The sequence below is a fragment of the Cryptomeria japonica genome, chromosome 7 (genome assembly GCF_030272615.1).
Source record: "Cryptomeria japonica chromosome 7, Sugi_1.0, whole genome shotgun sequence".
NCBI lineage: Eukaryota > Viridiplantae > Streptophyta > Pinopsida > Cupressales > Cupressaceae > Cryptomeria > Cryptomeria japonica.
In genome coordinates, this window is record NC_081411.1 from 770485092 (window position 1) to 770512008 (window position 26917).

The following is a 26917-nucleotide window of genomic DNA, read 5'->3' on the forward strand; positions in this document are numbered from 1 at the left end:
TTACTTCGATGAGAACCTCCATTAGAACAACCAACACTATTGACTTAGCATTTGGACATTATCCCATCAAAACAAACCTATTCTGATGACCTAGCCTGAACATGTATTGTCGTAGTTGCTCCGAAATCAAACTCTTATTGACCTTCTCCACATCAGTATATGTTACTTCGATGATCTAAACAATGGGTCTTCTCTACCTTCTCTTTTGTTGGAATAGCTTAAGCTATCGGTATAATACAAAATTGTTATGTTGCCTTTGCAGCTAACCCAATAAGAGGCTCTTACATTGTGATCGATATTGCTGACCAGATATGATAGCTTGCATAACACTTGATCGATATTTCTATCCCGATATGAAAAAACACAAAGGAAACTCCAATATCAGTAAAGTTATTTTGATTTGATAATGCTGCAGTATAAATTGCATGTTATGTCAACTATAAGGAATTGAGACCATCTTCAACCTGCAACACTTGTTTCTTTGCATTCTCCAATCTGCAACCTCTCTGGCACCCACTTATGCTGAATAAAAGGAATTGAAACCATCTGCAACTTGCAACACTTGTTTCTTTGCACTCTCCAATTTGCAACTCTCTGGCATCCACTTTGCAACACTTGTTGACATCATTGACAATAATGCCAACAATCTCTTGGAGAGGACCAGAGTGATTGTTTTAGGTTCGAATGGCCTAATCTATGTAATATTGCTTATTTTTTCTTTGTCCGACCTAATTGAGTTTTTTTGTATGAATAAATTTGTATATAAGAATGTATGGTTGTATGTGCTGATTTGGAATGAGTGTGAATTATTATGAAGTGGATGAGAATAATATTCAAGCAAACTTTGTGTTGCTGATGTGTGAAAGTCAATTGAGAAGTGCCTTGATAGTAACATCTTCAAAGTGATAGTGATCAGAGACAATATTTATGATTAGATGTGCTTTCCATGACATAGGTCACTTGACACCAAGGTTCAAGGTTAGTAATTTAATTATTTGGAGATCATACTAATTTTAGTTTCAGCTATTTCTCTTATCTGTCAGTGGATAGTAAGTCTATTGGCAAATTTTTTTATCTTACCCTGAGATAGTGCATCTTAGTTTTGCAAACTTCTCTTTGTATCTTTCCCTAAGGTCAAGTGTTCCTTAGCATTGTGAGTTCATCAGGTTTGAATACTCTTCCCTAGCAGTGAGCCTAAAACCTTGTAATCAATTTTATCATATTGTGAGTGTGATTCTTATAGTGGTTTTCCTTTATAGAGTTTTCGACATAAATCCAATGTTCATGTGTTGAATATGCTTTGAGCTGTCTTGCTTTGCAATTACAATTCAGAATATTAATGGTTATATAAATTTAAAAATAATTTATCTAGAATGATTCAACAGATGAATGCATATTTATCTATTTATTTAAATCAAATAAATGTCACGTTTCAACATTCACATCTCAGTTTATATTTTTCTTTACAGATTATTATGCTATATTATCCTAAATTTGAATGAAAAATAATTCTTTGATTATTTAACATTGTTGTTATTTGAGGATGACTGGAGCGTGATGTTTGTAGTATGTGATTGTGTCGAGTGTTCTAGCTAGGGCTCCTATGCCTTAACCCTTTCCTTTCTCTGTTTGGCAACTACACAATTCTATTCTGGGTGTGTATGTGACATGTGTTGGGTGTGGTATGTGGGGACAGGGGTCCCTCCCTTTCTTGTGCTCTATTTTCTATGGGTTTTCTTATTAGTTGTTTGGTGGGTTTTGTTATCTAGGATTTTATGTTGTGCTTGGGGTTGTTAGTTTTTCATGGCTTATCGGTGGTGGTGATTTGGGGGTTTGGTGAGGGTTGTCTTTCTCCTTTCGGTATGGAGGAGAAGCGTTTATCCTCTAGCTTGGTGGTGGCTGGTGTTGTACCACCTAATGGATTTTCTTTGTGTGTGCATGCAAAGACTACTGACACTTTTTTATGTGGACCAGGGCTCAAAAAATTATGAAATTTAATGGTTGTTTATTGAGGAGCCAGGATCATCCAGTTTTGGTCATTCCACCTGAATTGATTTCATAAGATGTAGCTTATTGGAACAAAAATGCTTTGATCTGTAAGTTTCTTGGGGTTTTTTATTTCTTTATCAGCATTGGAAGCTTGGATTTTCCATTCTTGGCAGGTTGAGGGGGATATGAAGATTATGTTGGATGCAAATAACTATTTCATGGTGGTTTTTTTGTGCATGTTTGACCAGAACTATGTTTTTGAGGGAGGACCCTACTTTTACAATCATGTGGTTTTATTCATTAAACCCTGGCATGCGGGTTTCAAATCGGTTGAAGAATTTACCTCGAGGGTTCTTGTCTAGGTTCACTTGCCTTCACTTCCTTTGGAGTTTTGGAGGGAATATATTTTATAACGGATCACTGCTCTTCTTGGGAAGTCGACTGCTATTTCTTAATAAACCCTTGAAAAGAAGGTAATTTCTTTTGCTCATATTTGTACTAAGATTGATTAGAATAATCTGTTACCAAATTCTTTGGAAATTTGTTTAGGGTAATCATTATGGGTTCAATAGTTAGATTATGAATCTCTTCCTTTTCGGTGCTGAATTTTCCATGAGTATGAACATCTTCAATGTTTGTGTCCTATGGTTAATAAGGCAGCTGGTAGTTCTCCTTCTTCCTTGGCTCCTAAGGGAAACAATGGGGTAAGAGGAAAGGCTCATGAGGAAGATGGTAGCCCAGATAATGATGTTTTTCTAGAGGTTTGGCTCTCTTTTGGGATTGAATAAATATTGCTCTTCTTTGGTGGATCTCTCTAAGCCACTTCGCTCTTTTGGTTGTTTCCTCTTGCTTGGAATTTGAAAAACATATTTTGGTTACTAATGTATATTCTTCGATTGATTTTCATGGCAAAACTTTTCTTTGGTCTCATATTCGATATGTTCAATCATATGCTCCTTTCCTTCCTTGGATTGTAGCTGGGGATTTTAATTCGGTGTTAAGTTTGGAGGAGAAAAGGGTAGGGTTGGTTCGTTTGAGTCCTTCTAGTAATCTTTTGTGTGAGAATGTGGACTTCTTGAATTTTATTGTTATTAAACCCTCTAATGGGATCTTCACATGGAACAATCGTCAGTGAAGAGATGAAGCTATATCTGAACGGTTGGATAGGTTTCTTGTTTCCTATTTTTGGGTTGGTGCTAATTTATGTACTACCTCTGAGATTCTTGATTGGAGGGATTTTGATCACTGGCCAATCTTATTTTCATCTTCTTCTATTTCTAACCTTAAAAATCCTCCTTTTAGGTTTCAACTTATGTGGCTTCGTGACTCATCTCTTCATGATTTAATGACTTAGTAGTGGAGAGATGTTGGCCCTACCTATGGTACTGCTATGTACTCTTATTAAGAAATTATAGCTTGTCAAATTTCAATTTAAGAGATGGAATAGATTGTGTTATAGTAATCTTAATGCTATGAAGAGAAATTCTCAAGCTCGTCTATATGTTATTACTCACCAAATCTAGGACCTTGGTTTCTATATGGATTTGGGTAGGGAAGAGTCCAAAGTTGTGAGGGATTTGGAGTAGTGGGAACTTCCGGAGGAGATTTTTTGGAAACAAAAGGCTCGAGTTGATTGGCTTTAGGAAGGTGACAAGAATAAAACCTTTTTTCATAATTCAATGCAAGCTCGTTGGAATAAGGAATTTGTCTCTTCCTTGGTGAGTTCAGAAGGAATTCAGTTGATTTCCCTTCAGGCAATATCTCGTGAGGCTTCTCAGTACTATTCTACTCTATTCTTTGAAGACTCTTCTTCAGCTGAGGATGAGGAGAATATGATCCTTGCTTGTATTTTGTCTTTACTTACCAATGTGATGAATGAGTCTCTCATGCATCCAATTTATTTGTCTGAATTGGAGGAGGTTGTTTTTGGGATGCGCAAAGGTAAACCCCTAGGGCTAGATGGGTTTCCTATTGATTTTTTTTAGGAATTTTGGGATACTATCAATTTGGATTTACTAGAAGTGGTTGATGAATCTTATGGTAGTAAGCAAATGCTTAGGGCTCTAAATACTACTTTCCTTGTTCTCATTCCTAAAAAGGAAGGTGTTAATCAGTTAGACATTTTTAGGCCCATTTCTTTGTGTAATGTGGTCTATAAAATTATTAGTAAGCTGATTGTTGAGAGGCTCAAAATTTGGCTTCCAAATTTGATCTCAAATGAGCAAGGGTTTTTGTGGCAGGTAGACAAATTTTAGATGGGGTTGTGATTGCTTCTGAAGTCATTCACTCTATGGCAATGTCTAAGGAAAAGTATATGTTTATCAATCTGGATATGGCCAAAGCTTATGATAGATTTAAGTGGCGTTTCTTGGAAAAACTTCTCATACTTTTGGTTTTTTTCAGGAGTGGGTCAGATGAACGATGAACTATGTTACTTCATCCTCCTTTTCTATTATTATCAACGGTGGGCCATTTGAGTTATTTGGTGCTTCCAGAGGTCTTCACCAGGGGGATCCTCTTTCTCCCTATTTGTTTATTCTTATGGAAGAGTGGCTTGGCAGATTGATTAAGTCTCAATTTCCTTATGGGTTGATTCAAGGTTGGAGGTGGGGTCATGACTTGTCTTTGCTTTCCCATCTTCAGTTTATGGATGATACTACTCTTATGGGAGTTGCTCGTCTTTGGGAGGCTGAATCTTTTAAAAGGAATTTAGATATTTATTTGGCTGCTTCGGGTCAAAAATTCAATGAGCATAAATTATTTATCTATTTTTTCAATACTCTCGAGGCTATTCAGAGAAAGATTGCTAATATTTCAAGGTTTCATATTGGCTCTCTTCCCTTGGTATCCCTCTTTCTTCTATCAGACTTCCTAGACTGTATGGGCATGATTTGCTAGATAAGCTTCATCGCATGGTTAATCACTGGACTCATAGATGGCTACCCACTACTGCTAGGATGACTCTTCTTCAATCCATGATCTAGGCTCTTCCTATCTATAGGTGAACAGTTTTGGTGGCCCTTGTGTATTTTATTAATGAATTTGATGCTCTTTTTCACCAATTCTTATGGAGTGGTAATTTGAATATTTGTAAATGGAGCCTTGTTAAATGGGTTTTGGTGTGTTAGCCTAAGAAGGAGGGGGGTCTTGGTCTGCTATCTTGAATGGGCAAGCTCTGACTGCCAGGTTATACTGGTGTTGGTGTACCTATCAAAATCTATTTTAGTCTCATGTTCTTACGTCTAAATATCTTAAATGTGTTACCTTTCTGGATGTTCCCTGATATGGTTTGGGAGGAAGGGGATCTTTGATTTGGCATACCTTGAAAATTGGGGCTCAAATAGTTAAGAGGAGCTTATTCTAGATATGTAATAAGGGCTCAAAAGCTATTTTTTAGTTGGATTCCTTGGATGGTCATCCTCTTATCCTTTCTATGTATCCACACCTCCAACCTCTGTGTGATATTTATTCAATATGGGTTGGGATAAAATAGGGCATTATAAGATTGTTCAAAATTCAAGGAAAACTATTGGTTATGTTTGGAAGGACTCTCATGAGTGGCCGCCAAGTGTATTTGAGGAGGCTTGTAATGAATTGCCTCGGATTCTTGCTTTGTGGGAGTGTAATTCTCTAGTGGGGTGTGATGCTCTTGCCTAAGACAAATATTCATTTGGTAAATATTTTGTTGTTGTTGGTTACTTGGAACCCATTCATTATCTTTTTAGAGTGGAGGAGGTTGTATGGTGGAAACATGTGTGGAGTAAATTTTCTTTTCCTAAATGTAACTTTTTCATGTGGCTAGTTGTCTAAAACCACCGTCTTACTTGGGATAATCTCTGCAAACGTGGTTTCCAAGGTCCCTCTATGTCTGTTCTTTGTTGCAACAATAAGGAATTTGTTTCTGACCTCTTCTTTAAGTGCTCCTTCTCTAGAGCTATTTGACATCTTTGGTAGGAACTTTGGAATCAGACTTGCTGGCATGTTTCTTCTTTGGCTGAATTTTTGGGCTCGCTTGGGAAAGCTTCTTGTTAAAACTTCTTTCCTCTAGGTTACTTGGGCTATTGGTCCTTCTTTTATTATTTAGAATATTTGGTTGGAGAGGAATTATAGGATTTTTCAAGATGCTAGGATGGTTGTTCAACATTTGTGGTGGAGAATTATTCATTCTCTTCTTAAGATTTGTTGGCAATTGACACTCTATCTGGTTTAGTTGTGTTGTCATTGATGGCAACACACATCATTTTGGGTTAGACACCTAACTGGCACTCACCAATATTCATTGTTAGGCAACCAACATTCAAGTCATCTAGTATACAAATGAATTGACAACCGGTAGACAAGGGAAACCAACAAACTAGGAACTGATATATGAGGCCGACATAGGATATTGATCCGACATGTTTACATGATAGCGATCAGCGACATCGGTCACAAAGTTTAATGCATTTTTTTTTTGGATTACATATCAATAAAGCACTCAATAGCACCAATAATGCATTTATTTTTATGTAGGCCGACATGTAAATAACTTGTAATATCATTGTAAGCCGACATATGGCATTTATGTTTATGATTGGGAAGGGTATTTAAGTCAGTCCAGTTAGGTTATTTTGATAATGTATGGAATATATAGTGATGTAGTATTAGACATATGGAATTTATGTTTATGATTGGGAAGGGTATTTAACTCGGTCTGGTTAGGTTATTTTTATAATGTATCGAATATATAGTGATGTGATATTAAGTGAGTGATGTTGATCGACTGAATGCAAATATAATATTTTGTAGTCGGTATTTGATATTGGTTTAGAGGTTTGGGAAGCGAAGTAAGTTACGGGTAAGGGAGGACATAGTGAAAACCGATACAGATAGTGCTTGAACTAGAACTCATCCAGCATAGTAGATGCATTCTTTGGGTTCAGAATTTTGTTTGTAACTCCATTTTGGTGTATGTAATCAGTGAGGCTCCTTTTGTGATGAGAAATCCGCTCTAGGCTATTGGCCTTCCTGAATGTGTAGGCCCCTATTGTAATATTTATTCATTTGGCCAGTGGATAGATATTGTGGGTCACCAATCCCACAATGGTTTTTCCTCTTTGAGGTTTTCCACATATAAACTCCTATGTTATGGTGTATGTTCTTTTGGTTGCATCATTTCTACTTGCTATATTCTTTTATGGTTACCGATTACTGAACTACTTTTTTAATAAGGTTAAAATTAATCTCATCGGTAGAACACTAATTCACCCCCCTCTCAGTGTTCTTGGATTCCAACAATTGGTATCAGAGCCTAATGCCTTAGAATAAGTTTAATAGCTTAAGGAAAATCCTAAATCCAGAATCCATGGAGATGAGTATGGAGAAACAACTTGAAGTAGAACTTGAAGAATATGATGCTGAAAGGATGAAGACCTTGAAGTTACAAGATAAATTGAACTCTGCAAAGGAATTCATTCTTATCTTACAGGAGAGGTCGTCATCTGTTCAAGCTAGAAGAAAGGAACTTTTACAAAATCAGGATGATGAAGAGAAGAATGCCCTTAAGGAACAATGTCAGAAGCTGAGTTAGGAGAACAATGTCATGAAGAATGTGTTAGTCCCAACTAGTGCTGAGAGGGGAGGGGTGAATCAACACTTTACCAATTTTATAAAATTAAAACCTTTTAACTCAATACTACACTAACTTAATATTAATCAATATAAACAGTTATTGTAGAAGAACATGCATGCATGAAAAGATACATAATAACACCAAGATTTATCTCGTGGAAATCCAAATGGGAGAAAACCATGGCATGAGTAGAAACTCACAAAATTTGCACTCTTCTAGAGTACACCCGGTGAGGAGCCAACCCTATTAGGAGATTACAAAGACGCTATTAGGTGCCACTCGGTTAAGGGATTTTGTTTAAGGCCTATTAGTGCCTTTACCTTGTTAGAGGTAGCCTTGTTAAAGGTCTTAGGATCATCAATTAAGATGACACCCGGTGAAGGGATTTTACAATGGGATCTGTTAAAGTCCACTCGGTTAAGGGATTTTGAGTTGCAATGGTTAGAAAGCAACATGAAGTTGATTTGCTGGAATATCTACTGATAGCTTGATCAGATCACAATGAAAATCATACTCTGTCTCCACCAGTTGTGTTTGCTCTACACTCCACTGGTCCTCTTCTCATACCCTCAACTTTGCACTCTACTGGTCTACTTCACACACACTCTACTATGCTAAATCATTTAGCACTTCCTCACACTTCACTCTGCACTTCAGATTGCCTCTCACAGGATTTGCACTTTTCAAATTTTATGGTCGAGAATATTTTGAATGAACTCAAAATACTTTATACATTCTCTGTCGTCATGTTCAAGTGTTTCCTTAATCAATGCAATCATAGATTTTGGTATATTTAAAATTCAAATCTTCCCACTCTTTCTTTGCATGCCCTGCAACAATTCTGACAACTACTCAACTAATTCTACCACCGCATCCCCCAAAAATAGTGACTTCTGGGTCGAGTTCAGTCTTTTAAATGCGAATCAAAAAAATCTGCAAGTAATCATGGCTTAACTGCATGATGACTGAAGTTGACTTCACCAACCTTTAGTTTGGCATAGACACAAGCTCACCAGCTCACCTTTTGCCATCACAATTGTGTAACGGATCACTTCTCTAAGATTTATGGTGACCACCTATCTTCTTTTTGCTTTACCGATGTACTGGTATACCACTTCACTCTTCATAACCAGTTCATCCTTTGATGCCGGTTTGCAGTGCTTCCATCAAGCCTATTCTCCTATTTGCCAATGAGGTTCTAGTTTGCATACAACCTCAAGCCTTCTTTCCTAAGTCACCTTTTGTGACTTTATCATCATCAGAATGACCAATTTGAAGATCTGACCTCAACACCAATCTTCTTGAGTGACAAACTGGTTAGCTTAGTTTGTCTTCCCTTGAGATAATTAAACCTTGATCATCTATCTCTTATGGTGCTTCCATGTTGTTTACAAGTCAACACCTTTGCTATTGAGATACACCACTCCACCAGTCAGTGTTAGACATCAATGACAAATCTCAGCAAATATATCGGTTCTCTAGATTAACCGGTTTTCTCAATGCCAACAGAATGAGATGCAAGCCCTAACTATGAGGATGTCAAAGGAGATTGAAGACCAGAAGAAGAATGAATAAAATATTGGCTGATCTATGAAAGATAGATATGAGGAATGCATTAGGCTAGCACATGAGAATGATATGTTAAGAACTGAATTGGTGCAATCCCATAATAATGAGCAGGATCTGGAAAGATTGATAATTGTCCTAAGTGGAGATCTAGATACTACTAATGAGTATAAAGACAAGTTTAAGGCCAGTTCTGCAAAGCTTGATGAGCTATTAAAGGGTCAAAGGTGCAAGGGAGACACTAGAGGTCTTGGATTTGAGGATGGAGAAAGCTCTGGTACTGCAAATGAAGTTGAAGCAACCGGTCAGAAGGAGAATGAACCTATTAACTGAAACCAAAAATCATTAGTAAGGCAACCCAATGCACATAAATTTAATGGTAGATGCTTTGTTTTCAATAAATTTGGTCATAGAGAAAGTCAATGTAGAAATAGAGCAAATCAGAATAATAATTCATTTCTCAGTCAGTGTTCAAATTGTAAGAGGTATGATCATAGGACATAAGATTGTAGAATGAATGTGAGATGTCATGCATGTGGAAAGTTTGGACATATGGCAAATCAATGCAGGTCGAGGAATGATCAAGGATACAACAAAGCAATTCAGAAAAATAATCTCACTTGCTATGCATGCAACAAAATAGGACATTTTGCTAAATTTTGTAGAAGCAAGAGCAATCTGGTAGGAAATGATGAGGAAGTAAAATAGAAGGTTGATGATATCAGGAAGGAGCATGAGAAGAAATGGGTTAGGAGATCTAAAGATCAATCAGTAGAGACAAACAACTCAGTTACTCAACTGATAGAGCAGAATATTCCTACACCGGTAGGAAGCCCATTTGATAACTAAGGCATTAGCCTTAGGGGGAGGAAAATTAATGATAGATCTTGCATTACCCCTAGTAGCAGTCTAAAAGCTTGTTTCAGATCTTGGAGAAGTTAGTCTGAAGGTTTTTCAGTACTGAGATTATGGATTTTGAATCTGGTATGATCTATTGGTACATATTTATGTCAATGTGAAGTTAGGGTTTTTGCAGAATAAAAATGAAATGTTGGTTCATTTTTTATCACACAACATTTAGAGTGAAGTTGAGCGAGTTTAAGGTGATTTAAGGTGATCAAAATCATTTTCAAGCAATTTCAAGTGCATTCAAAGTAGATTTTCAAGAGATTTCATTGACGAAGGTTGTGAGGTCTTTTATCAGTTTCCAAGCTATCTTTTGATTGCAATGGCTTCTAGATCAACTCCCACTTTGGTACATGTCTGGCTACCCCTGTTGTTGTTCACATCAAGGATTGTCAACATCTGGTTTTCAAGAAATGCCCTCAGATTGTGAAAGTTGATGATTCAGTCGACGCGTATTCTAGGGTTCCAGATGGAGTTTTGTATGTTGAAGATGTTCGTGCATATATTCACTACACTCTGGAGGATTTAGGTTCTGCTGAAATCAAAACAATGTACATGACAAATCTGCTAGACAAGAATGGATCGATGAAATCAGAATTCCAAATTCTGAAGGATCAGGGTTTCCTAGACATTTTGGAGATTTTAGAAGATGAAGATGAAATGATCTGGTATGTGTTGAGCCATGTCCATGGGGATTTCATGTGGCTAGATTGGCCTTACAAAATCACCAAGGGGGCTATTCGTGCAATCACTAGTTTTCCCTAGACTGGTCAGACTCCTAGAAAAAAGAAAATATATAACAATGAGGTGGAAAAGTTAACCGGTGCAACTTTTGATAACTGGTCAATGAGGATAAGCACTATTAGAGACAAATTTGTTCAATTTGCAAGCATGATCATTGGTTACCTTCATTGATTACAAGGTAACTCAATCAAATCAGTTGAACTCTGTTTCCAGTTCATGCATTTACTGTGCTCATAAGATGGTCAAAGAAAAAGATAAGTATGATCTCTGTCAATGGATGCGTGATGAGCTAATTTTAAACCTAGGGAAGATTAAGGGTGAGAAGAAAGGTGTTTTCCGGTATGGAAACCTTGTTGTTTGCTTGATGCTTTTCTTTTTGAACAAGTTACTGGGATCTGATAAAACTCAATGGGCATTTGATATACTGGTAGGGAAACATATCGAAGATGCTATAAGAGGATATTGAACCTCCGACAATAAATGTATATATAGAAGAGGCTAAGGTTGAGTAGGTTACTACACCAAGTGGTGAAGCCACCAGTGCCAGTTAGCAGGTTGGAGAGTCTAGTCATTCATTGTTGGCACTTGGCTCATCTGGTCAAGTTGATTTTGGATAGAAGAATATTGAACAACTGAGAATTTTTAAATTGATGTTTGTTGCAGCTCAGAAGTTAAAGAAGAAAGGATCAGAAGACAAGAAAGTCATTGAACAAGCCATCCCTATTTTGCAACTGCTTGCACTAGAGTATAAGGTAGATCAGATTGGAAGCCCATCCGACAAATTGAAAAGTTTGACAGAGCACATTTCCAAAGAGTTTAAAACTCTCAATAGGTATCAAACCGACAGTTAATAGAGAGGTACAATGCAACTATATTGGTAACTTTTGATAATATGATTGTATTTGATAAGACTAAACTGACTGAAGAATTAAAAAGGATTGATGAGGCCCTCATTTAGTGTAGTCATATGTATCGGTCTTTCTCTAGCACATCACATTTAACAACAGACCTAGATAGTAAAATAAAGGAGGATATGGAGAGAATTGAACAACTCCTAATCAGTTTTGATGGTACTGAGTCATTGACCAACTTCGTTGATGGTCGAATTTTTCTTTTTGAATATGAGATTTCAGCCTTGGAGAAGGATAAGGATAGTATCATTCAGCGGGCTAGAGAGTTGAGAGGATTGGTTAGTCCCCAGTTAAATACTTATTGCTTTATAAGAGAGAGTGTAGAGAATAGATGGGAAAGCCCACACTAGCAGACCTAGCTGAGTTAGAAATTCATGCTTATATGTTGAATGGGCTAGTATCAATTTTGAGTACCTTAAAATCTAGCTGGGACACTTGACATTTTTGAAGGGTGCTTATCTAGACATTTTCAAGCACATATAGATCCGGTAATTAATCAAAGTTTTTCTTTTATTCTTTCATTCATTTACCCCGTCTTTGTCATTGATGTCAAAGGGGGAGAGGTTGATGTGAAAAATGTTAAGGGACATAAGAAGTAATGTATATGGCTCAAGGGGAGCAGGGTCAGTTTTGGTCATTAGTTTTGGGAGGAACCAAAACAATACTTTAGCGATCCATTTTTCACAAGAGTGTTGCCATCAATGCCAAAGGGGGAGATTGTTGGCAATTAAAACTCATCCGATTTAGTTGTGTTTTCATTGATGCCAACACAGATCATTTTGGGTTGGGAACTTAATCGGTACTCACCAGTATTCATTGTTAGGAAACTGACATTCAATTCATTTAGCAGACAAAGGAACCGGTGATCGATAGACAAGGGAAACCAGGTATATGAGGTCGACATAGGAAATTGATCCGACAGGTTTACATGGCAACGATCAGTGGCATCGGTCATGACGTTTAATGCATTTATTTTTATTTATGCCAACATGTAAATAACTTGTAATATCATTGTAATTTGACATAAGACATTCATGTTTATGATTGGGAAGGGTATTTAAGTCAGTCCGGTTAGGTTATTTTTATAATGTATGAAATATATAGTGATGTGATATTAAGCAAGTGATGTTGATCGACTAAATGCGAATATAATATTCTATAGTTGGTCTTGGATATTGGTTTAGAGGTTTGGGAAGTGAAGTAAGTTACTGGTAAGGGAGGACATAGTGAGAACTGGTACAGACAGTGCTTGAACCGCAAATAATCCAGCATAGTAGATGCATTCTCTGAGTTCAAAATTTTGTTTGTAACTCCATTTTGGTGTATGTAGTTAGTGAGGCTCCTTTTGTGATGAGCAGTGCGCTCTAGGATGTTGGCCTTCCTACATGTGCAGACCCCTATTGTAATATTTATTCATTTGGCCAGTGGATAGATATTGTGGGTCACCAATCCCATCATGGCTTTTCCTCTTTGAGGTTTTTCCACGTATAAACTCCCGTGTTATGGTGTATGTTCTTGTGGTTGCATCATTTCTACTTGTTGTTATTCTCTTTTATGGTTACCGGTTACTGAAATACTTTGTTAATAAGGTTAGAATTGATCTCACTAATAGAATACTCTCAATGTTCTTGGATTCCAACAAGACTGTCTTGCTAAAGTGTGACTTTGTGCGGGGTGTGGATCCTTGAGATGTTAATATTTGTAACTAGCTCAATTTTTCTCTTTAGGGGGTTGTTCCTTCTTCTAGGGGCCAGTATACATGGCAGCTCATGAGAAATAGATGTTGCCATCTAGTGTAGAGAGTTAATAGGCTTGGTCACTGGTCTCCTCCTCCTAAGGGGGTCTTGAAAATTAACATTGATGGTTCATCTCATGGGAATCTTGGCCATGCTGGTATTGGTGGGGTTGGTCGTAACAACTCTAGAGATATTTAGTTTATTTTCTTTGTTTACAAGGGTTACCATACCAATAATCTCATGGAGGCTCTTGGCCTTCTGCATGCAGTGGAGCGTAGTTGTGCTCTCAATTGGAATCAAATTATATTTAAGTCAGACTATCAAGTGGTGGTGACTTTGTTGATTGAGCATCAGTTAGATAAGGTTAGTTGGCATTTAGCTGCGGTGATTAGATAGATTCTTTGGTTGTGCAATTCCTTAGAATCTGTTACTTTTTGTCATATTCCTAGGGAGTGGAATGGAGTTGCTAAATGTTTGGCCAAATGGGCTTCTGATCATAGGTAGGGTTAGAATATAGTGGATAGGGAGCAGTTATCTTCCAAAATGTCTCAGGCGTTGGATACTTTAGTAGATGTTGACAGGGTTATGTAATTTTTTCTTGTTGGAGTTGTGGCCCTTTTGGCTCTATATTTATTTCCTTGTTTGAATAAATTTTTACCCTATTTTAGCTGTTTGAGTTGTTATTTAAGGATATTATGTAATTGTTTAAAAATTAAATATTTTTTCTTTTAAGAGCCCTGCTTGTTTTTTTTGATCTAGATCTATATATCCATATAAATTAGTTGTTACATATAATGTTTTGAATCAAAAATTAAATTATTCTTTCTTAAACAAAATCTTTTTCTATGTTATCTTAAGTTCAACATCAAATTTCTTAATTTCTCAACAATTTCAAATCCTTCCTATATGTATGAAAAATTTATTATAATTGAATAAATTTTAAACATTAAACAATTGTAAAAATTATGAATGTAGTAAAATTTAAGTAATTTCTCAAAATGCCTATAGAAAATTTAGATATAACATTCCCTATATTCAATTTGACTACCATTTATGTAAAATTTATATAAGATACATAAAAAGTTATATAATATAAAATCTATCTCAAGCTAGATATGCAAATGTACCATGAGGTGAAGAGATAAACTAGTCTTTAGAAATGAAGTAAAAAATAAAACCAATGTCAATCAACACACATATAGAATTTAATATCAATGAAAATCAATCTAGGTTGTTAAACTAACCAAATACAATAGTATTGTAAACCAATGTAACTAAACATATATGCTAAATGTAAACCAATTTAACTAAACATATATATCAAACATAATAATGATGAAAATATTGTAACAGAAGAAAATAGACACACAATATAGAAGCACATAAATTTTATTAGGAATGTATATTGAAAGGATATAACTTGTTACTTAAATTTTTTGTAATGAAATAACTTTCACAAAAGAAGAATATAATATAAAATACTTTAAAAATACTTGATAATAGCTAAGAATAACAAGCCACTTCAAGGGAGAAAACCTCCAAATATATCCAATGAGAACACAATTCACAATCTCTAGTGATTAAATAATATTTATTACCTGCAATAAATAACTTTCTTATGCCTTGAATATCACCTAGGCTGACTTATATACCAATATATAATGCTTAGACTAGCCTACATAACTAGATAATAATATAGTAGTGATCACATGACTTAATTAAGAGTTAAGGTAGCCACAAGATGACTACTCATAACCCATTACAAATGATAAGATTGAGGGAATAGAAAAGGTATATCACAAAGGTGGAATTATCTTTTTGGATGATAGAAACATCATATTTTCACAGGATCAACAAGAACTTTTAATACTTGCTGCTTGATCCCCTTTTCAGGATATGTAAATCCATCTCCAAATACATAGAAACATTGTATTCCTTTACTGAGATTGAAACATAACTTCTCATAGTCGAGAAATTTCTTATTTGGATTGAGAAATTCCCACATTAATTCCTTTATCAATTGATTAGCAAGGCAATTGATGTGACATAATGCATCATCTTCTAAGCATTCAGCATGATCCCTCATATATGAGGAAACAGCTGAGGCAGTTTGTCCATGAAGCTTCTCATCCTTCAATATAGTAAGATATATGTTAATATTAAAGACATAATAACATAATTTCATATATGTAATGGTGAGATTAAGTAAAATAATAAAAACCTGGAAATCTTGTGCATCATCGGCTAAGCGTAAAGATAACCATACGAGCTCACATAATCTTGATCGATTTAGGAATATCTTCTCAATGTCATTGTTTGCTAAAATGGTGGTTAAGAGGATAGAATGCAATGAAAGTGGTCCAATCGATGCACTTGTTCTAGCAATATTGATGTACTCATTATAGGTTGGAACATATCCACTTTTATTCCATCGTGCTTGCTGCAAATTAGCTTCAGCATAATCTGCCCACTAAACCAAAATACATTTTAAAAGTTTAAATTTATTTCATAATTTCATTCAATGATCTATGTATTTTTGTTTCAACTTGGAATATGGTGATAATGAACCTTTCTATTTAAAAAAGAACATTACCATTATGAATTAAAAAATCATTAATAGAATAAAATTTAACATTTGTAAAAGTTCATTGACTCAAATTTAAGTGTGCAATGATGCATTGAAATTCTTATTAATACCAAATATTCAATCTAATTGAAAAATCATGGTTTTATTTTCCCTAAATAATGCATGAATAAGGATAAATACTAAAAAATTAAAAATAATTTTTTGAAGAAGTATACGTACTGCTTTTGCAATAAATTGTGTCATATCACGCCCTTGCTTTTTAGTGGCATCACTTGACAATTCGTTAACTATTTTAGAAACAAATTCCACTATTTTTTTGAAATTGTTTGGAAGATTCTGTATAAGTGAAACATTCCAACCTTGAATAATGGCCCCAGTAACAAGCTCAACTTGTTCGAGAGTTAAGTAGTCATCAAAAAGGTCATCGAGTATAGTGACAAGGGTTGCTACTTTGGCCACTGCAATTCTGGTACTAGAAAACTCCATCTCATCCATAACACTAATTCCCATCAAAAGGTACTCAATTGAACGCTCTCTAAGTGCTATCAATTTTGAGATCCCAGAATTTTGCCACCAACTGCATAAAGTTAATCATTTAGTATTTTTTAACAAAATTTAGAAAAATTGAAAAAAATAAGCATTATAAATATAAATTAAAAAAAAATCATTATGTAAAAAATTATGACCACACAAAAGCCTATTCACAAACCCATATGTATTATATTGATGATGTATAAATTATGGATAGTTCAAATTAGCTATGGTAGACATGACACTATCATGACATTATCATGCAAATTTGGTTTGTAAGATTCACTTGTATATCCCTTTTTAAATGATTTTTTTCTAGTAATTCCATTTAGGAGGCCATCCCTTAAGTAAATCACCATTTTTAAATTGGTAAGTAAACTAAACGTGTATGCCCTATTGGAAAATGCATTATAATAATTTCTTTATCATATTCAATATCATATGTGACTTTTGCTATTACTATATCTCATGGTGATATTTATCAAAACTTATAATATTTTTTATAATTGTATCAAGGTTATAAAGAGAAGACATATGACATACTACTAAAGAGTGATTAATAGAATTACAAATTTAAACCACTAATAAATATTTTAAGACTAACTCGACAACACTCAACAAACAACTCTATTCCAAGCCCAATCTATAACTTTGTAAATTTTACAATATATAATTTCTATTGGTATCTATCTACACTTTCTCCAAACTCCCCCTTCTCTTTCCACCATAAGAGAGAATAATTGAAATACGTTTTCTAGTTTTTTCTCATTCTCGTTACATATAAAATGCCCCCTCTTTAATTCTCTCTTCCATTTTCCTTCATATGTGATCATAGAGAGTCACTCTATTTAGTTTATGTGTTTCTAGCAATGTGATTATTTTTTATTAGATAAGGTGGGAAGAGGGTCTCACACCCATAAGTTCTAATAATGTGGTGGTTGAAACATATAGTTAGAGTATTGTTTATTTCCTACAAAAGTATAAATATCTTCATTACTTATTTTACTTGTCATCCTTAATAAGTTGAAATGTATTATTTAATCTAAAATCTATCTACTATGACTAAATGTACTTGATGGCAATACTTACCTAGAGAGTGTCTTCATCTCCATCTTGTACACACATTGTAATATATTGAAATTTAATTTTGCCAACTCCAAAATCTTAACATTCTTTAACCTGAAGAAAATTAAAATAAAAAAACTTAAATTAATCCACATTAAATCTTTTGATAATTAAAACTTTAGAAAAATATTTTTATAATAATATTTTTAACAAACTCTACCTGGAATTATCTAAGTCATAGATTTCTATGAAATTTTGAGCCTCCCATATAGTAAAAGTACGAGGCCATTCATAGATAAGTCCATACTCCACCTATTTAAACAACAGAATAAAAATAATAATTAAAACTTTAAATTTTACTTTTCTAATTTTGGAATTTATTTCTTATTCTCTGAATTTTTACTCAATAACTTCTAAATTTAAACAATCTTGCTTATAAACTTTATTACCTCTTTTAGAAGACTGCTTTTATATGTATCTTCAATATTTTTTAATACTTGCTTAAGGTACAGAGAGCTAAACACTTTAGCCTCTTGCATAATTGTTTCTCCAGGAAATGCTACGCTTGCAGCTCTGAGAAGATTCAGTATACTTCTCACCACATGTTCCTCTCCACTGCTCTTCATATTATTATCATTTTTCCCTCCACACTTAAGAAACTGACCATTTTCATCCTTGAAATTTTGCAGCACATCTGTTCATAGTACATGACAAATTAAGAAACAATCAATTCAAGTACAGACAATGAAAGAATAAGTATTTTAAAAGCACAATAAAATCTGAAAGATTTTTTTTGAAATCAAACATATTTGAGTTTACATTTAATTATAGAAAAAAGATGATAGATCACTGAGAGTAAATATTAAATGTATCGATTCTGATTAATTTCAGAAACAATCTTTTATATATTACATAATAAAAGATAAAAAAATTAATGAAAATGTTGTTTTGATGGAAAACTAGGTCGAAAGTACATTTTTGAATTATTTGGGTACCTGCAGAGACATGATAACGATGGAGTCTAAGTAGTCTGAGTGCTAAAACTGTAGCATTCAAATTCCTGCTACAACTTTCGGATCCTTCTCCTATGCCCACACTTCCATCCCAACATCTGTATTACAAGACTGTTAATGGCGAAAACAAAATATCTCTATCACAATTGACAATCTAAATTTAACAGTTTGACAGACCGGTAAACAAAATCAAGAGCTTCTTTTATCTCATCCTGAAAATATCGATCTATTCCGAGGCATTGCAGTGCATCAACCATTTCAAGACGCTGTATTAGATCGCCATCAGATCCAGTCTGCATTTCTTTTAACAAGGTTTTTACTTGTTTAACTAGTGTTTCAGCACGTTCACGGTATTCAGATGCCTGAAAAATAAACTTAAAAAATCAGCAATGAAGAAAATTAACTTAACAGAACAAAACAACAGCAGAAACTCATTGATGGGAATAGAAATAATAATATCATGTAAGAAGTTTACGAGATATGGTGTTTCCATAGATTGCACAAAACCATCATCCCAGTGATTGAAAGCATTATCTGGTAATTTACGAGATGAAATGGCATCTCCCTTCAAACTAGACATTGCACAAACACTCTAAAATGATTGAGCCCACACAAATTTACAAGTGAACTAAAGAACTTGTAGGTTATTTCTAGGCTGGAGCTTAATGCTATTTATACTGGAAGCGCGAGGAGGAAAAGTATAACAATTTGCAAGTTATTTTTTATTTTCAAAATCTGAAAAAAGAGGCGAGTACGAATTTGGAGTCTAAAACGTGAAAGTTTTGGCATATACTGCTGTGTTGGTCTGACGTCCAATTTGGGCAAGCATGATTTTTATTTTTATGGCATGCCTAAATTGTAGTAGTAGAGAAGAACTCGGTCTCTACTGTTCTGTGGGTCTGCCTAAATTGTACTAGTAGAGAAAGAATTCGGATTTGAATATGAAGTTTTGGCATATACTACTGTTCTGTGGGTCTGCCTATATTGGACTAGTAGAGAAGAATTCGGTCTCTACCGTTCTGTAGGTCTGCCTGTATGAAATTTTCCTCTGGCATTTCTTTCATAAGTGGTCAAAGAAAGTCACTCTTATTTTGTTTATTGTATTTGTTTCTAACAATGTGATTGATGGAACATATATTTAGATTATTGTTAATTATCTTCCAAACCTTCACATCCTTTGGGTGAAAAGTCCTTTGTATGACTGAATAGCCAGCAGCCACAAATTTCAACTAAACTGAACAATTTTGTCGGTTATATTTATATGCGCGAAAGTTTAGGAGCTTACTTATATGCAAATGCGCAGAAGTTTAGGAGCTTAATTATTTAGCTGAAGTTTATTTACAAGCATAATGCTATTTATACTGCCATTGCGAGGAGTAAAAGTATAAGAGTTTGCAAGTTATTTCTTATTTACAGAGTCTCACAAAAGAAGAGAGTACGAATTTGCAGTCTCAAAAAACATATGAATCAAACTGTCTACGTCTTTGTTTTTATTCTAGATTCAGATGAATCAAACTGTAGAGAGATAAACAAGATAGTGATTATAAAGAGATAAAATTAATAATTTATTTGTAGTTTGGATTCAGAGATAATAACATGGTGGTAAAATAGTGATTGTAAAGAGATAATAATTGATATAATGAGTAATTTTTAATACATACAAAGAGAATAATTCTTAAATAATTATAAAATAAAAAATGAAAAAAAATTAAATAAATAAAAATGAGCATACTTATTTTTTACAAATTTCATGTGAAAGATGTTAAAAGTTATCATTTTGGAGAAACTTTTTTTATTAAAACAATAGGCATATCAAAATAGGATATCTCTTAGCATGCATCTTCCCTTTTTGCACTGATAGACTTATTTAGAATGTTTTGTGATGTTTGATTTCTACTTATGGGTTTAATCTATATTTCGTATACTTATAGATGATGCTAGACATTTTGTATTGACATATGATACATTATATGGATGATGATATATCGTGGATTATTGTGATGGATGGACTTACATTTGATGATTTATATGCACTCATTATTCATTGATGGATTATATTGCCTATGATGATATGATGACATCTTGTTAGTGCTAACCCCAATTCATGATTATATTGGATGAGATGATGATATGGTTGTCGTGACTGTTTACTAGTGTTTTCGTGATAGGGGCAATGCCATACTACTTGTTACGAGCATGATATGACATCGCAACTCTCTCTCACTTATCTGATTATTTATGATTTATGCAATTGTATATGTTGTCTTATGAATAATGGTGGTTGTAGGATTGCAGGTACTAAACATCGATTCCACCTGATCTCATGAATTTGAGTATGTCTTTATCCTAATGGCAAGTTGATTGGAGGTGATATGAGTTCTTTCTACACACTCTAGGCTTAAGTTGATACCCTTATCAGTTAGTGTCTTGGCTTGAGTCGTCGGTTAGTGTTATGTGGTATGTTGGTTCAACCCTATGTTGGGTTGCCTTGTGAGTTGTGATTATTTATTAATAATTAATTAATTAAATTGTATAGTTTATTAAGTGTTAAAATTAAATTAATGGATGACATTAATATTTAATATTAATGTATGATTATTATTATTTGGGATTTATTATTTATCAATGCTCATTTCATGGATTTATATTTAATTGGTTCTTTTAGACTATTATTGCCTTGTGGTTTAATTTTTACTTGAATATTTATTATTTATTTTCTATTGTTTGATTATTATTGATTTTATATTATTGTTTTGTGGATTTATATTTAATTAAGTATTTACCCATATAGTTTATTTAATTATTGGCTATTCTTATTATTTAATTCCTTTTTTACCCTTTTTGGGTTATTAATTTTTTATTTTTTTTCAATAAAAGTGGATTATTCCACTAAATTTTTTTATTAATATTTTTTATTTTTTACACAGGATTCAAAGAGCATACTAGAGGAAAGAATCTTGGGAAGAAAACCTCTGGTTACAGCTCATAAAATAAACCTATAGTATCTAACGGATCAGTTTATACACCCCATCCAAAACCACATACAAAATGCGGTCACAACACATATAATATCAGTTTTGCATAGAGCCCATATGACAATTTGCCAAAAAAACCCATCGGATAATTTTCAAATGTAGACTCCACAGTTGCTATCAATGGAAGAAGACAAAATTTTCCAAAGCCTTGTGCCAAATCCCATGAGCCAAAAACCTTCCTGCCAAAAAAGAAAGTATCAAAAAACCTTTGGAAAAACACTATTGTATCAAATACCATGAGCTTGAACTCTACTCTAGACAATGAACAACGAACATGAATACTTGAAATGAAAGGGGAAAGCGAGAATAATTATCATCATAAAATTTTACATCAACATTACTCAAGAAAATCATATAAATATTGTTGCAAACCTTCCCATACCCTAGAAGGAATTCCTCAAAACCCACCTCTCGCTGATTAGCATTGCTATCAATGGCTAAATTTGTCAAATAATCAGCAATCTTATTAACTTCTCTATAACAATGGGATACCAAGAAAGATTCAAACAATTCTAATTTTTGTAAAATGGGATCAAGTATATACTACGAATTTCAACAATTTGATTTCTTTTTCATAACACATTGAATAATCACCATAGAATCACCTTCAATTATTAAGTCCTTAATTCCCAAAGAGATTGCCATATCCAATCCAAAAGACAAAGCATGAAATTCCACATAATTGTTAGTTTTAAAACCAATAGCATGACACTTAGCTTGAATAAAATTTGCATTGTGATCATAAATTACCATGCCTACCCCAGCCAACCTGGGGTTACCATGAGAGGCCCCATCAAAATTCAGTTTAAAGTGCCCCTGCGGAGGAGGTTTCCATCTAGCAGAGCATCTCTTACCTATTGCATCATTCTTTTTTAAAATTGAACCATGAGAGGGTAAAATAACAACATCTTCCAAACTCTAGTAACTCTACTATCCTAGTGCGAAAAAGAATTAAGATTTTCCAAATTCTTATAAATAAACGACAAAGAAACCTCAGAGATTGAAGAATCAATTTTTAATAGAACCTCAGACATAGGAGACCTTGTTTTTTTAAATATCCCATTGTTTCTCTCTAGCCAAACATTCCAAATCACAATAGATGGAGATATGATCCAAAGGCATGCATAAAAAGATGAGGCAAACATAAAGGGCCAAGATCTAAAATGGGAAGTGAGATCCTTACCAATAACAAAGATATATTTAACTTCTCAAACAACCACTGCTAACATTCATAAGCATAATCACAATGTAGGAACAGGTGTGAAGAAGATTCCAAATTTTTGTTACAAAGGACACAAGGGAAAACAACAGTAATACCAAGCCTGTCTAGTCTCATATGTGTAAGGACTTTGTCCTGAACTACCAACCAAGCAAAGGCTCCAACTTTAGGAAGACAAGCCAAATGCCAAAAAAACTTATAAGGCCAAGATGATAAATCTTTAGCAACCATAAGAGAGTTGTAACCATCTTTAATAGTGTACTTACTAGAAATATTCTTTGTCCAAATAAGTTCATCCTCAGAATCAGAAAGAAATACAATTCTATCCCCCAAAATCTTCTCAAAATCTAATTTCATGCTTTGATCAACATCTAAGAAATCAATCGACTTCCATCTAGCTAGCTTAAGGGGTCCACTAGTCACAATTTCAAAATAATTTGCTACAAAAACACCCCAAAGGGAGGAAAGAATAGTGATAAGAGGAGACCAATCCCTAATATTCACCAAAGGTGTGTGTCCATTCCATACTTCATCCTAAAATCTGACCTTTCTACCATTATGAACAATCCATGAGAGATGAGGGAAAATAAATGATCTACATTTACAAAGGAAATTCCAAATAGCAGAACTCGAAGGCAAATTTGAGACTTTAAAAATGTACTCTCTTGGTCCATTATTTAAATATTTGGCAAACATAATTTTTGCCCATAAGGAGCTAGATTTGTCATATAATTTCCAAACCAACTTAGCACCTAAGGCTAAATTCTGATTTTCTAGACTCCGAATTCCTGTTCCCCCAAGTTCCTTAGGCAAACATACCTTATCCCATGCAACTATAGGGAGTTTCTTCTTGCCATCTTTACTATTGTTCCAAAGAAAATCTCTAAGAGTATCTTGTAAACTAACAATAGCTGCTTTTGGAGACTTCAAAATAGACATGAGATATATGGGAATGACATTCAAAACAGACTTGATGAGAACAATTTTACCTGCCAAAGTTAACCATCTATGATTCCATGAGAGAATTCTTTTAGAAATGACCAAAATAATCTTATCCCAAAAACCAATCTTATATTGTTTAACAAAGAAAGGAATACCAAGGTAAGTACATGGAAGATTTCCAGTCTCAAATCCCCAAAAGGATTGCAACCTATGCTGAACCAATTGTGATGTATTAAGGAAAAAAACCTTTGATTTATCACCATTCACTTTCTGACCAGAAAATGATGCATAATTTTGTATTATTCCTTTAATCACTTTTGCCTCGACTAACGAAGCATGTCGAAATAACAGAGTATCATCTGCAAAGAGACAATGAGAAATACTTTGGGGAATATTCTGAGTCCTTATACCTTTCCAAAGCCCCCCCACTTTAGCAGTCCTAATATCCCAACTAAAAGTTTCAGCTAGGAGAATAAACAAAAAGGGAGAAAGGGGATCTCCCTATCTCAAACCCCTAGAGGAAGTGAAAAAACCACAAGGAGAACCATTAATTAAAACCGAGAATCTTGCAGAAGAAATACATGCATGAATCCATTTGACCTAGGCCTTGGAGAAACCTAACTTCTCAAGAACAACACATAAAGTCCCCCACTCTACTCTATCATAAGCCTTCATCATGTTTACTTTAAGTATCATGGCCAAGGTTATTTGGGTGGAAATAGAATGCAGCACCTCATGTGCTACAATTGCACCCTCTTTCGTCTCCCTTCCAAGAACAAAACAACCTTGCTCCAATGAAATGATCCTAGGTAGAATTTTTGCCAACCTAAGGGAAATTGCCTTCATAAATATCTTATACAAAGCGTTACATAAAGAAATGGGGTGGAAGTCAGCAAAAGGCTTAGTATCCCCTTTTTTAGGAATACTTGCAATCATTGTAGTATTAAGTTCTTTTAAAATAGACCTATTTCTCCTAGCTTCCTCGAGAGCCAATAAAATGTCATTTCCCACAAAATCCCAACATTTCTAAAAAACTAAAGGAGTAAAACCATTTGGTCCTGAAGCTTTACTTGGATTCATGGCAAAGACAACACTCTTAACTTCTTCTAAGGAAAAGGGAGACATCAACATCTTATTGTCTTCCAAAGATACTAAAGGAGGAATATTAGATATAATATCATTGCTGAGATTTCCATTTTCTGAAGATAATAATGACTTAAAAAACCTAACTGCCTCTGAAGCAATGTCCTCTGGCTCTGTCAATAAATTCCCACTCTGACACTGAATACAAGATATCCTATTCTTACATCTTTTAATATTAGTTGAAGAATGAAAAAATTTTGTGTTCCTGTCACCATCTAAAAGCCATAACTCTCTAGATTTCTGTCTCCAATAGATTTCCTCTCTAGCTAACACCTCCTCAAGCTGTAATTTTAGTGACTTCAATTCATCAAAAACTTGTGGCACCATACCATGCTGAACCACATGAGTATTAAGATACTCAATCATATCTTGAATCCTTTGTTTCTCCTGAAAAATGTTCTTAAAATGCGAGGTATCCCATTCCCTAATATTCAATTTCAAATAACTTAACTTCTTAGCAATTTGAAACATACGAGACCCAGAACAAAAAGGAGCAGAATTCCACCATTTCATAAGCAGAGGCAAAAAGGAAGAATCCCTAAACCACATGGGCTCAAATTTAAATGGAGACTTAAAAGAAGCCTTATCCTCAATAACTGAAAGGGAAATTGGAAAATGATCAGAACCCAAGACCGGTAGAATAGAGGAAAAGAATGCAAAATCTAAATCAATCCAATTCTCAGATAACAAAAACTGATCTAATCTCTCAGCAATCTGAGAAAAATCCCTTCTCATGTTTGTCCATGTGAAAACCCCATTCTAAGACTTACAATAAAAAAGGCTCAAATCAGAAATAAAATCCCCAAAGTCATCCATAATCCTTTTATTAGGGAAAACACCTCCTCTTTTCTCATCTAAATCAGTGATAGCATTAAAATCACCCTCAAAGATAATAAAGGAACCATATTTTAAGGGAGAAGAAATCCTCTTTAATTCACCCCATAACTTACTCTTCCCTTGAATTCTTGACGGAGCATAAATGTTAAAAAGCCAGAACTTAACCTTCAAAATCTTGCTTATAAATAAAGCCAACATCCAATTTGTAGCAGATACAACTTCTTTTTTAGTCTGTTCTGGCTGCAATGTAACAGAAGGAGACTTAATTTCTCTAAAAATAACACTTCTACTGTGAATTACCTTTTGTGCAACAGGGTCCCAAAGCTTGTATCCTTTCACACCATAACTATACCCGATGAAGATACATTTCACAGCCTTGTTCTCCAACTTTGTTCGCTTCTCCTTTGGCACATGTGCATATGCCTCGCAACCAAAAACTCTAAGATGTCTCAATGAAGGCTTGTGACCTGACCATGCTTCCATAGGCGTTTTATCAACAAGAGCTGATGTAGGAGACCTGTTAATTAGGTAGCAAGCAGTGGCAACAGCTTCAGCCCAAAACTTTTGTTCGAGACCAGCACCACTCAACATACTCCTAGCCTTCTCCATCAGTGTCCTGTTCATTCTTTCTGCAACTCCATTCTGCTGTGGAGAATACGGAGTTGTCTTATGCCTGTTAATTCCACAGTCTTTACAGAATCTATCAAAATCATTAGAGCAAAACTCACCGCCAATATCAGTTCTCAAACATTTTATTTTCTTTCCAGTCTGCAACTCAACCATTGCTTTAAATTCTTTAAAACGACTAAAAACTTCAGATTTACTCTTTAGAAAATATACCCATGTCCTTCTACTAAAATCATCAATAAATGAAACATAATATGTGGATTTTCCAATCGAAGAGACATCTACTGGACCAAACACATCAGAATGGATAAGATCCAAAACACCACAAGTTTTATGAGAACTCGAGTAAAACTGAACGCGGTTTTGTTTTCCATAAATGAAATGCTCACAGAAATCAAAGTCAAGATTACAATCATTCAAACCTTCAACAAGATTTTTATTTTTCAAGGTCCTTA

The 26917-nt window shown here is 34.4% G+C and overlaps 1 protein-coding gene across 1 annotated transcript; it reads right to left on the reverse strand.

Annotated features, from left to right (window-relative positions):
- Positions 1-15037: 15037 nt before the first annotated feature.
- On the reverse strand, positions 15038-19315 carry LOC131076545 (alpha-humulene synthase). Its single transcript, XM_058013782.2, has 9 exons — positions 19135-19315; positions 18837-19021; positions 18642-18757; positions 18096-18340; positions 17867-17958; positions 17671-17760; positions 16270-16627; positions 15685-15933; positions 15038-15594 (listed from the first exon to the last, which is right to left on the reverse strand). The coding sequence occupies exons 1-9, from the start codon at positions 19237-19239 to the stop codon at positions 15298-15300; spliced, it is 1737 nt and encodes a 578-aa protein (XP_057869765.1). The 5' UTR covers positions 19240-19315; the 3' UTR covers positions 15038-15297.
- Positions 19316-26917: the final 7602 nt, after the last annotated feature.

What these genes read in the sequence shown, in the direction of transcription:
- LOC131076545 (XM_058013782.2), bottom strand. Translation starts at nt 19,239, where the DNA reads ATGTCTAGTTTGAAGGGAGATGCCATTTCATCTCGTAAATTACCAGAT. An exon ending in TATGACTTAGATAATTCCAG is followed by an intron (nt 17,761 to 17,866) that starts GTAGAGTTTGTT and finishes AATTTTCTTCAG; the next exon opens with GTTAAAGAATGTTAAGATTT. An exon ending in GAGATGAAGACACTCTCTAG is followed by an intron (nt 16,628 to 17,670) that starts GTAAGTATTGCC and finishes AACTTTATGCAG; the next exon opens with TTGGTGGCAAAATTCTGGGA.